The sequence below is a fragment of the Grammomys surdaster genome, unplaced genomic scaffold (assembly GCF_004785775.1).
Source record: "Grammomys surdaster isolate TR1022 unplaced genomic scaffold, NIH_TR_1.0 126313, whole genome shotgun sequence".
In the NCBI taxonomy this organism is placed as follows: domain Eukaryota; kingdom Metazoa; phylum Chordata; class Mammalia; order Rodentia; family Muridae; genus Grammomys; species Grammomys surdaster.
Window position 1 is genome coordinate 5,326,737 of NW_021621113.1, and position 13,552 is coordinate 5,340,288.

General features: G+C 42.9%; 1 protein-coding gene across 2 annotated transcripts in view; it reads right to left on the bottom strand.

The window, feature by feature from the left end:
• Phactr4 (phosphatase and actin regulator 4) overlaps positions 1–13,552 on the bottom strand; it is a 71,584-nt gene that overhangs the window by 34,514 nt on the left and 23,518 nt on the right. For both annotated transcript variants that reach the window (XM_028759886.1, XM_028759885.1), the window contains exon 3: positions 1,632–1,805. In XM_028759886.1, coding sequence (XP_028615719.1) covers positions 1,632–1,805 — 174 coding nt within the window. The remainder of the gene's footprint in view (positions 1–1,631; positions 1,806–13,552) is intronic.

The window sequence follows — 13,552 nt, forward strand, 5'->3', positions numbered from 1 at the left end:
AAAAAAAAAACAAAAAAAAACAAAAAAAAAAAACAAAAAAAAACAGAAAAAGAAGGTGGCTGGGGTTGTAAGTCAGTGGTAGAGCACTTGCCCAGCATGTGTCACACCTTATAGGTTTAATCATCAATTAAAAATGCAAAAGAGAGTAAAGGTTCAATGAAGGACTGTTTGTCTGTCTAAAAGACCGAACTCTTCAAGTAGGAAGTTATAGACATTTAGGGAGATGTGAAAACTGGGGTGCTTCTAAAACAGGAAACTCAGTTGGTAGAGTACCTTCAAAGCACAAAACCCTGGTTCAATCTCCAGCGTTATGTAAACTAGATACAGAACATATCTTCGATCCTAGAGCTAGGCAGGAGAATCACAAGTTCAAGATCACTCTTGCTATATAAAGAGTACAAGGAAGTCCTTTGATACATGATTCTGTCTGGTAAATTAATCAACCAAATAATCAATCAATTAATAGAACCCCCACGAGTGCTTTTGTTGTTACTGTTTCCAGACTGACTTTGAGTTTCCTGTATGGCCAAGAATAAGTTAAATTCTTGGCTCTTCTAGCCTCCATCTTCTAAGAGCTGGGATTATAGCCTACACCACTAAACCCAACAACTCAGGGAATTATTCTTCCCCCCCTTCCCTTCTCCCTCTCGTTCCAGCCCACAGGTTATTTATTTATTTATTATATGTAAGTACACTGTAGCTGTCTTCAGACACCCCATAAGAGGGCATCAGATCTCATTATGGATGGTTGTGAGCCACTGTGTGGTTGCTGGGATTTGAACTCCGGCCTCCGGAAGATCAGTCAGTGCTCTTAACCGCTGAGCCATCTCACCAGCCCCCAGAATTATTCTTTTTTTTTTTTTTTTTTTTTTTTGAGACAGGGTTTCTCTGTGTAGCCCTGGCTGTCCTGGAACTCACTCTGTAGACCAGGCTGGCCTCGAACTCAGAAATCCGCCTGCCTCTGCCTCCCAAGTGCTAGGATTAAAGGCGTATGCCACCACTGCAGGGCAGAATTATTCTTTTTTGTGTGTACAATGTGTATGTATGTATCTGAGTGCAAGCACACTTGGGCACATGCATGACATGGAATGCATGTGAAAGTCAGAGGTCAATCTCCAGTGTCAGTTGCCGTTGGCTCATCCCTTTGGCGGAGACAGGGTCTCTCTCCCCACTGTGCATGCAGCTGGCCCTTTTTAGTTTATAGGTTTCTGGGATTTTCTGTCCTCTTTTCATCTCCCCACAGAAGCACTGGATTACAATAGCGTGTGTGCAGCTGGCTTACGTGGGCGGGTCCTGGGGGTTCCAACTGAGGTCCTCGTGTTTACATCAAGTATTTTACCTGCTCAGTCACCTCCTTAACCCAAACCAGGAACTCTTAAAACCAGAAGCTTTCTTTGTTTGTTTAGAGACAAGGTCTCCTGGTGACCAGGTAGGCCTGAAACTCGGTATATAATTAAGAATGACCTTGAATTTCTGATCATTGAGTTTCTGAGCCTCCCTTCTGTGGGGTCTGCAGGAGAACACAAGCACACCAGGTTCTCTATGATCAGGGAAGAGCCCAGGGCTTTGCTCAAACTAGGCAGGTACTTCACCCCCACTCCTCAGAACACACTGAAATCTTAGCACCTTACCTTCTGATGTCTCTTTGAATTTATCACTACTTTTTTTTTTCCTCCATTTCCACGGCTTGAAGATCTTGCCAAACCCTGAGAACTTGCTTTTCCTTTTGGTGGGAGGTGTTGTGTCCCCTGCTTCCACACTGTCCATGACCATGCCTGCGTCTCCAGAGGGCTGCTCTGCTTCTTCTGTTCAGGAGAGGAACAGGAAGGGACAGCCAATTTATTATCCTTAAATAACCTCTAAAAATGTCCCCTCACTTCCTGTGGCAGTTGGAAAGAATCAGAGCAATGACAAACAATCACGCAGACAAGTCACACTCCGGACATTACATGGACAAAGGCCCAAACTCAAAACTTAAATCACTGAAGGAGCCAAACCAATCTGACATCATTTAAGAGGAAAATTCAGTGAGATGATGAGAACCAGGTCAGCATCTTTAGCATACATAATGTAGACCGCTTTCTCCTTATGTATAAGCTCTGCAACACTGAAGCAAAGAATCCCACCACTAAGGGAATCACAGTTAAATATTACCCTCTCTCAGCCATTCCCACGATTCAAGTAATTCAGGGAAGAGCAATTCAGCAAGTATTGACACAGGGCGTTCGAGAAGATGCTCTGACATAAAAGAGTTGGAGAGAGTGGAGGTGAGACTCTACTGCCTGTCACAGTATGACTTAGGAAAATCCTGATAGGAAGGATTTGACCCATAACATAGTTAACAGGCTACAAGTTCAGGACTGAGGTCAAAGGTCTTGAGGCCCTCATAATGACACACATGCAGGGCTTACTTAGCTTTGAAGGTAGAGACAGAAGCAACCAAGGGGTGGGGGCAGGAAGGTCGCAACAACAAAAACTCAGGAAGGCAATACAATGCAGCCTGCACTCCACCTACTGTCCCAGAGATCTCAGGAGCCGTCTAGGGGAAAGGAAAGGCTCTGTGGCCTGGCTCCTGGGGTTAAGGTGCTTGCTACTTCACAGAAATGCACTTCCTACTAGAAGCAACAACGTTGGGGCAGGAAGAGTTTGACATGTACTAAAAACAATGATCTCCTTTTGACATGTAGCTTTGTGTTACTATTTTCTTACACTTACATTATTTTTTTTAAGTTTAGCTTCTGTGCATCTGTGTGGGTGTGAAGGCAGGGGAGCTGCACATAGCCCAGAGCATATGTGTTGGACAGAAAAGTAGATCAATCCTTTCCTTCCACTGTATGGGTCCCAGGATTGAACTCAGATCATCACGCTTGGCTTCCAGCGCCTTTACCTATGAGACATCTTGGGGCTGATTTAAGTTTTTTGTGACAATCGCTGCTAGGTAGCCTAATCTGCTCTTCAACATGTGTTCCTCCTGCCTTAACCTTGTAAGCACTGGAACTACAGGTCTGTGTCTTCATACATGACTCCTGTAAATCTCCTGTTAACATATCCATGAGTACTCCAGGAAATAAAAAGAAAATGTTATTTGACTGAAAAAAGGAAAAATTACATCTAAAGTTTTAATTGGACTGAAAATGTTAAAGACCATAAAGAAAAGCAGCCAATGCCGGGCGGTGGTGGCGCACGCCTTTAGTCCCAGCACTTGGGAGGCAGAGACAGGCGGATTTCTGAGTTCGAGGAAAAAAAAAAAAAAAAAAAAAAAAAGAAAAAGAAAGAAAGAAAAGCAGCCAATATTTTAGCAGCACAGAGAAGTTCCTGCCGGAAAGGTCTTTAAATGAAGTATCATCCATCACTTAGTCTGCTTCTGCTGCTCACAAAAAGGCGTGCGCCACCACTGCCTGGCTATCTTTTTATTTTTATTTTTGCTTGTTTTACACAAAACTTAAAACTTGGATCTTGTGGCGCATGCCTTTAATCCCAGCACTTGGAAGGCAGAGGCAGGCGGATTTCTGAGTTCGAGGCCAGCCTGGTCTACAGAGTGAGTTCCAGGACAGCCAGGGCTACACAGAGAAACCCTGTCTCGAAAAACCAAAAACAAACAAACAGACAAACAAACAAAAACAACAACTTGGATCTTAAGGAGCTCAAGCTGACTTTGAATTCATTTATAGTTAAGGATGACCTCGAACCCCAGATCCTCCATGGTCTTGTTCTCAAATGCTGAGATTACAGGTGTGAGCCACCACCTCCGGCTTCACTCATGTCTCTGTTCTTCCTCCTCCCCTCTCCCTACTCAATGACAAGCTGCATATTATTTCACTGACTCACACGTCTGTCCAAATATTTAGAATCAGCCCAACTGCCTTTATAATATACAGGATCTACAGGAAGTGGGGCCATGAATCCTTTTAAAAACTCTCAGTTGGGTGTGATGGCATACGCCTATAATCTTAGCACCCAGGAGGCAAAAACAGGAGGATCAAAAGTTCCAGGACAGCATAAACTACATAGTAAGACCCTGTCTCAAAAACACAAGGGTGGGGCTGAGGCTCTCCTGTGAGTGTGGCAACAGCACGAGGTCCTGAAAGCAGCTAAGCACCACAAAAGAAGAAATCCTAAATATCCCAGGGTCTCATGTCCGCCAAGTTTGTTACCCAACTGAAGGAGAAAACTGACTCCCAAACTCATCATATACCCACACTGATAATAAATAAAATAATAAGGGGCTAAAGAGATGATTCAGTAGTTAAAAATACTACATTGAGGTGGCTGAAGAGATGGTTCAGTGGTTAAGAGCACTGACTGTTCTTCTAGAGGTCCTGAGTTCAAATCCCAGCAATCACATGGTGGCTCACAACCATCTGTAATGGGATCCTACGCCCTCTTCTGGTATTATCTGAAGATACCATGACAGTGTACTAACATATATAAAAGTAAGTTAATTAAGAAATTTTTCATTGTTTTGCACAGGTCTCAGGTTCAGGTCCCAGCACCTACATAGTGTACTACTACAGTTCCAGAGGATCGGATGCCCTCTTTTGACCTCTACAAGCATTAGGCATGCACACAGTGCACATACATACATGCATACATGGAAAATATACATGCACAAAACAAAATGAATCATTTTTAAAATTAAAATAATAAACAAAATGTATCACGATCGGGCCCCAAAGGCTCATCTTATCATCACAACACTGTCACTATGAGGAGGGTTACCGTTTGAGGGCAGCATAGATTATGTATATAGCAAGTCTTGTCTCACAACAGACAAACCTATAACAAGGTGTACTGTGTGTGGCTGAGTGGAGTGGAGTGGTCCAAATGTGCTAATCAGGTCAAGCTAGTTCACTGGGCTGCACAGTTATTAACACTGTGTCGGTGCATTGTTCCCTTGTTCTATCAACTGCTCTCTCTAGTCATCAAAGTCATTTGTCCGTTTTGTGTGACAAGGTCTTACTCTGTTATACAAATATAAATTTAATTACATTTTCCACTTTTTTAAAAAAAATTAAGAGCCAGTTATGGTGGTGCATGCCTTTAATCCCAGCACTCAGGAGGCAGAGGCAGGCTTATCTCTGAGTTTGAGGCTAGCCTGGTCTACAGAGTGTGTTCCAGGACAGCCAAAAATACACAGAGAAAGCTTGTCTTAGGAAAACAAAAACAAAAATTTAAGATATTAATATGTAAGGATATTTTACCTCCATATATGTCTGTGTACCATGTGTGTGCCTGGTGCTTGGGGGGCGGGGGGGACTAGAAACATGATATCAGATACCCTGGGACTGGAGTTGCAGACGGTTGTAAGCCCCCTTGAGGGTGCTAGGAATTGAATCTGGGTTCTCTGGAAGAGCAGCCAGTGTTCTTTCACTGTCAGGTTGGTTTTAGCTCTGTCTCTTGTACTTGTCTTGTTTTCTACATCCTTGACTTACTGTGATAGTTTGTATATACCCAGTCCAGGGAGTGGCACTATTAGAAAGTCCCTGGTAGAGTAGATGTGTCACTGTGGGTATGGGCTTTAAGACCCTCATCCTAGTTGCCTGGAAGCCAGTATTCTGCTAGCAGCCTTCAGATAAAGATATAGAACTCTCAGCTCCTCCTGCACCATGCCTGCCTGGATGCTGTTGTGTTCCTGCCTTGATAATGGACTGTATCTCTGAACCTGTAACCCAGCCCCAATTAAATGTTGTCCTTATAAGAGTTGCCTTGGTCATGGTATCTGTTCATAGCAGTAAAACCCTAAGACACTAATCTATGTGGATTTAGACTTTCACTGCTTCCAGAACAATGAAGGAATCTTATGACCTTTAATCGTCTGGGCTACTGTCACATATACATGCAACAATAAGCCACAGGAATAAGCAATACTTTTATATTTTCTATATAACATTTATGAACACTTCACATATTTCTGCAATTCTGTGTACATTGAGGAGGTTTTAATTTAATTCTGAAGCTATTTCAGTTGTATATTTTCAGTTTTGTTTGTTCACTTAAGTGGCTTTTTGAGACAGGGTCTCTGTGGCTGAGGCTGGCCTTGAAGCTTTTGCTCCAGCTTTCCAGTATCGGGACCTTTTTTGTTCTTTGTTCTTGCTTCTGTGGTACTTGGACTGAACCTAGGGCCCTGTGCTTGCTAGGCAAGTGGTTTAGCACTAAGCTGTACCTATGCCCTTGCTTTGTTTAACTTTAGCACTTTAAAAATGTGTGATAGGGCTGAAGGGATGGTTCACAGGTTAAGAGCACTGACTGTTCTTCCAGAGGTACTGAGTTCAATTCCCAACAACTACATGGTGGCTCACAACCATCTGTAATGGGATCCAATGCCCCCTTCTGGTGTGTCTGAAGACAGCTACAGTGTACTCATATAAAAATAAATAAATAATTAAAAAAAAAAAAAAAGAGCACTTGCCTCTCTTCCAGAGGGCCCAGGTTTGATGCCCAGCACCCACACGGTGGCTCACAACTCTGTATCTCCAGTCCCAGGGGATCTGACACCCTCTCCTGGCCTCTTTAGGTACCAAACAACTTAAGATACACACATATATGCAAGCAAAACATTCATACATATAAAAATAAATAAACTTGAAAAAAATTTCATGTGTGACAAAATGTGGATATAATTGAAATCTCTCTAACTTCAAAGTCTGTGGCCCTTTTCTATCATGCTTGTATTTTATTTGTTGTTATATTCTCTCATATTATATCCCAACTGCAGCTTTCCCTCTTCCCATTCCTCCCAGCGCCCCTCCACTTCCACTTGCCGATACACTTTTTATTTTAATTTTTAACCCTTCTAATCCCAGAATGGCCTTGAACTCACTCAGCTTCTAGAGCAGCAGTTCTTACAGGTGTATAGCATCACACCTGCCCTTCAACTAATTCTTACTCGCCTGTGTTGGATGGCTAAGTATAGTCAGGTGACAGAAGTCCAAAGAACACAAATCTTCCAACATTCCTTCACTAGATTGCATTAAGTGACTAAATCTCCTTGTTTGAGTTCCACCTCTATCATTTGTACCTTATCAATTAAATTTTTTTTTATATTTTTTGTTTTCATCTATAAGATCCTCCCACCCCTGGTTCATTGTATATGTGTGTATGTGTCCATGCATGTACCAGGGCTCATGTGTGGATGTCATAGGGCAACTGGAAGATGTTTGTTCTCTCCTTCTACCATGTTGGTTCAGGGATCAAATTTAGGTCATCAGACTTTGGAAACAAGCACTTTTACTAGCTGGGCAACATTTTCTGCCCTTTTTGTGCTTTGTTTTGTTCTAAGACAGGATCTCACACCCCATTCCTGACTGGCCTGAAACTTAATGTAATACTCATATCTCAGCCTTCAGAATTTTGTAAATAGGCAGCATAGTTTATGATACTCTGCCACTGTACTTAACATTTTTTGTTCTCTTAGAGGCTTATTATTGGATTTAAGGAATAGTTCCAGAAAACTGAAACAAAATTATAAAGCCAAACTATTTCACTAATGAACAAAGCAGGTTTCATGTGCAGAGGCGGCCTACAGCTTCTGGAGATCTCACACAGCCTTGGCCATGGGATTAGAAAGAACTGGACAGAGGAGATAGGTAAGGTCTCTACACTTCTACCTCAGGAAAAATGTCTTTTCTACCACAGCTATGGCAAGAAGTGATGGAGCCTGGGGCTAGCAGAGTGGTAGAGTGCTTGCTTAGTCTGGAATAAGCTAGCACCACACAAGGCGATGCTGCTTTGCACCCATGACATGCATACTCTGTAGAGAAGGATGCCTGGCTGCAGAGCTCTGCAGATGGCTCCATCAGTATAGTGTCCACCAAGAGAGTTTGAGTTTGCATCCCCAGGACCCATGTAAAAGCTAGCATGGTATCGGGGCGGTGGTGGCGCACGCCTTTAATCCCAGCACTTGGGAGGCAGAGGCAGGTGGATTTCTGAGTTCGAGGCCAGCCTGGTCTACACAGTGAGTTCCAGGACAGCTAGGGCTACACAGAGAAACCCTGTCTCGAAAAAAAAAAAAACAAAAAACAAAAACAAAAAAAACAAAACAAAACAAAAAACAACAACAAAAAAAGCTAGCATGGTAACTTGTAGCCACAACCCCAGCACTGAGGGGTAGGGGTGAAGTTAACAGAACCCTGGAGCCCATTAGCAAGCCTATCTACTCAGGTTCAATAAGAGATCCTGTCTTAACAAAATGAGATAGTGAGATTGCTCATAGGGTAAGAGCAGTTGTCATACAGCCGTGATAACCAGACACCACAGTGAGAAAAACTGACTTCTGAAAGAAGCTGCCCTCCGATCTCCACTGCAGCATGTATACATCACACACACACACACACACACTTTTAAATATGTTTTATTAAAAGAGAGGAAGCAAGGGGAATCAGCATGGTAGGAAGCATCTTCCTTTAATCCCAGCATTTGGGAGGCAGAGACAGGCAACTCTCTGAGTCTGAGGCCAGGCTAGTTTACTTAGGGATTTCCAGGTCAGCCAACACTACAAAGTGAGACCTTGTCTTAAGACAAAGTGTCTGTCTCTGTGTACCTCTAGCTGCCCTCCAACACTATGTAGACTCTATGGCCTCAAACTCACAGAGATCTGCCTGCCTCTGCTTCCAGACTAATGGGATTAAAAGGGTACACTACCAACACCCCTCATGAGACCTCTTCTTTTTTTTTGGTTTTTCGAGACCGGGTTTCTCTGTGTAAGCCTGGCTGTCCCCAAACTCAGATATCCACCTGCCTCTGCTTCCCAAGTGCTGGGATTAAAGGCATGAGCCACCACTAACCCGGCTGAGACCTCTTCTTCTAAAAGAAAAAAAAAAAAAAGCCAAAAAACAGCAACAACAAAAACCAAAAAAACCCAAAAGCATAAAATGAAGTGAGGTGGGTAGGCCCATATTTAAAAAGCTCAACAGATAGACTCTAGTCACCAAACTAGAAGACCTGAGCTTGAGCTCTGGGTCCCACAGGATTGGGGTAGAGAAGAGACTCAGTGTGTTGCTCTCCGACCTCAACAAAAGCACTGTGGTACATACATGCCCACACATGCATTCACCCCCACATACATATATACTAACAAAAGAAATGTAAAACAGAGCAAAGCAACAACAACAAATAGATAAAGTCAGGAGTGACTCGGAAGGTAGTCAGAACCCACCTCTGGCCTCATGCATAGACAGAGCACACCACACACAAACATGCACATATACACCAAACAACACTACACAAACACTGCAGCACACAAACACACAGACACAATACCACACATACCACATATGACAATAAAACATGCAGTTTTTTTTTTTAAGGAAAAAAAAAAGATCAAAAACAGACCTAAGCGTATGATAGTTCTAGACTACTGAACTGCTTGTGTTAGTTTATTTATCCTTCTAAAGGACCTAGTGCAACCTTCTAACCAGCTGCCTACTAAAACACTTCATAAGAAATTAATATATGAGGGCTGGCAAGACGGCTCAGTGGTTAAAGCAGCAGCTGCTCTTCCAGAGGACTCCTGCACCCCTCCTCCTTGTAACTTCAGATTCAGGAGACTCAGTGTTCTCAGTGGACAACAAGCACACATGTACACAGATATACAGGACAAAACTTCCAGATAAGTAAATTTAAAAATAATCTTTTTGTTTGTTTTTTGAAACAGAGTTCTCTATGTAGCTCTGGCTGTCCTGGAACTCACTCTGTAGAACAGGCTGGCCTGGGTCTCAGAGAGATCTGCCTGCCTGTTCCTCCCAAGTGCTCGAATTAAAGTCATGTGCCACCACTACCTGGCTAATAAAAATTTTTAATTAAAATATTTTATTTATATTATTGTGTGTATTTTTTTTTGCCATAATTGGGATCAAATCCAGTCCAAGGTATAATTCATGCTGCAAAGTACTTTAAGCTACATCTCCAGTCTCCCAAAATTTGTTACAGTTAATAGTGGCAAAAGTGACTTCTTCCTATTCCTGAGACAATGTTTCAGGCAACTCAGGTAAGCCGGGCACCAAGAGTAACCTTGACCTTCTCATCCCCTGCTTCCACCTGAACGCCTGGATGACAGGTGTGTACCACACCCAAGTTTATGTGGTGCTGGGGACTGAACCCATAGCTGTGTGCAGCTGGGAGAAGCACCCTCTAACTGGGGTACAAGGTCCCTTTAGTTCTTTCTTAAAAGCAAAAGAGCAGTGATCAGTCGAGAGATTAGACGGGCGGTCTCCATAAAGATCCCCGTCACTAGACTGTAGCAGCTCAACAACCTAGTGCTTTCCCAAACTCTCATTTCACGATGAGGAGAAATGCCTGCCAGGACCTGAGACCACACGGCACTTGTTAGAGAAGCACTCGGGAGCAGCAGCCACAGGAAGAGCTGCTGCTGCCCATGTAGGTCACATACAGGAGAAGGGTGCCTCTAGGAGCGAAAAAGCAACATGTCATTGGAAGGGAGAGAAGGCAGAGGCTGAGGATATCTCTACTTTGGTTTATGATTTTAAAAAATTATTTAATAAATTTTTTGTGTGTAGGAGACAGTATGTCCTAAAACCTAGGCTGGTCTGAAACTTACTATCCGGCCCCAGCTGACTCTTGAGCCCCTGATCCTTTTGCCTCTGTTGCCCAGTTCTGGGGTTACTAATGTGCACCCCACCCCACCTCTCTGTTTTAACTTACTTTCTCAAGCTGGAAAGTGGTCCTGAGGGATTTTTGTATTTTTCTGTAAACTCTTTTCAATAAGGCATTTCATTTTTTAAAAAGTGAAGTACTGAGCTGAGAAAGAAAAACTTAGTGCAGTGATCAGAGGAAAGCAAGTGATTGGTTCACACTGACTGAGTCCTGAGACTGTGACTACCTGAGCACTTTGTCATCCACTTTCAGAAATACCTGAAAAACACTTTTCCTGGGAAATCAGAAACTAAACTGCAACAAATCATCAGACACATTTGAGGCACTCCCTGCTTCCTAATCCTGCCTGCCTTTCTTTAGTTACTGTATCTGTCTATCTTATCTTACTGGGCTTTTTAAAGACTGGGCGTCACTGTGTAGACCAGGCAAGCCGAAAAGCAGAGATCCACCTGCATCTGTCTCCTTGGTTCTAGGATTTAAGGTGTGTGCCACCACGGCCAGCTTAGACCTTTTTCTTTCTTAGTGGAGGGGGAAAAAAGAGGCTTCCGGATGCTTCCTAAATCAAAGGTACCTTATACAAGTTTTCCCTAAATAGCACATTGTCCAGAAATAACTTCAACACTTTGGCCTACTCTTTTTCCAATCCTCTTTTTAAAACCATTTGCACAATTGATCAGCAGCAGCAGCTAAGCAGCTACAAGACAGAACATGCTCACTGAGATGCGGGGGGCGACCTCATCAGTTTACACTTCCAACTCTGAGCCACACTCACAGCTCCTCTTCAGTCTGAGCTACCCACCCCACCACCAGCACCCTCCTACCCACCCGAGACAATAACACTTCAGAAGTTCATACAGCAAAGTGTCTTATAAGGAACCAACACTTGTACAATGGAGAAAGTCTTGGAAAGTGTATAACAAGCCTAAAAAATCTAATCCAATCTTTAAAATGATCCTGTTTTTAGAAGTTGGCAGTTTTATTTCTAGATCACACACTCAACAATTGGCTGAACTTGGAGAGTACCAGTAAGATACCTCTGACCTCTAAGGAACAGCTCATGTAACTTTTAATTTCTTCAAAGGCAAGAAAGAAACCAATAGGTAATGTCTTAGCAATATAATCTTAAAACAGAACTCCAGAGAGCAAGTAAAATAAAACTGTGAAAGGTGAATGAATTTAACTGAGTGGAAACAACTTTAAATTTTTCATTCATTTCTCACAAACTTTAATAAATGTGCCAAAGTCTTGTATTCCAATTCCTAAGAGATACCAACTTCAGCTGTAAACCTGCCTCACTTCTGCCAAGATGTCTATCTTCCTGCCGTCCATTACTCACCAACTGCATCTGGATTTACCGGTCTGGAGACATCAGCTTGCCCCATGATTATAATTGTCTTAGATGTATCCCACGACAACAAACTCTTTCTGACAAAAGCAAACTTCTCTTAAAAGACAAATCCACATAAGGGACCAGCAATCCGGTATCACTGCCAAACGCCAGGAAACAGTGTGAGACCTGGAGTTTCTGCTTTGCGGCCACCGGGCACTTGTGGCTCTCACAGACGTCTTCACGTCGGCTCTCTTCACACAGGAATGCCTGTCATTCCAGAGCGCACAGTGTGTAGAGCACCAGTGCGGAAGGGGAGGAGACACTCAACCACATTCTGGCTGCCAGCCGCACAGCCCAAAAGCCCACACCTCCTTTTCCTGACTCTGAGCTTGGCTGGAAGCCTCCAGGATCAAAGCCACAGAAGACAGGGAGCCTGCCCCAAAGTATAGCAAAGACTCTATACATTTAATCACAACAAAACACCCCACACTATCAGCAGGGTAGTAATAGCCCATTTCAAAGGCACATTTTAGATATGGCCTTACTTGCAAAATATCCAATTATTCTACAATTTTTATGTTGTATATGGACTGAATATTTATTACCTCCCTTATCTGTTTTTCATTTGAGAGTGCATGTGCACATGCGTGTGTGTCTGTGTGTGTGTGTGTGTGTGTGTGTGTGTATGTGTGTGTATATAAATATATATATATATATATATGTATATATATATATATACATATATATATATCCTAAGTTCTTTGGAATCTCTGAAGTAAAAAATTTATTTACCCCCTCCTCCTTTGGGACAGTTTCATGTAGTCTAGACTGGCCTCAAGCTGAATTATGTAGCTTTGAACTAATGATCCTCCTGCCTCTACCTCCCAAGTGCTGGAATTTAGACTGGCATTACAGGCTTGTCCTACTATCCTTAGTTATGCGATGCTGGGGATGGCCTGGGGCTCTGTTTATACTAGGCACTACTCCAGCAACTGTGCTACATTCCCAGCCCCAATTTTAAAAGACTTTCATTCCATTTCTTTATTTGTGTATGTGTGTGAGAGAACACATACCTGTGGAGGTCAGGAAAGCATCATTCTTTTCACCACGTGGCTCCTGAAGATGGAACTCAGGTTTTGAGGCATGGTGGCCAGCGCCTTTACCTGCTGAGCCATCTCGGTGGTCTCCTAACCCCTATTATCAACTTCCTGTATATGTGCATGGTATAGTATGCACATGTGTGCATGTACACAGAAGCTCGTGTAGAAGCAGAGGTTGGCTAATGTTGGTCTGTCTTCCTCAACAGATCCAGTGGTTTCTGTGTTCTGTGCTGGGTTACACAACAAGCACTGAGCCACCTCCCCAGTCCTTATTACCAGTTTTGATAGAGAAACAAAGAACAGAAAGCCTCAATAGTAACAAGAAATTGACTAAATGCTAAGGCATAAAACAAGGAAAAGCCTTAGAAACACTCAGGGGTATGATATAATGACCCAATCTGGCTGCCGGGCTTTGGATACTTGCTAGTAGTAGCATCTGTCAGTGACCATCTCACACTCTGGTAAAAGACCTCCCTAGTCATTTGTGCCAACTCTTTGGTATGTTTTTCAT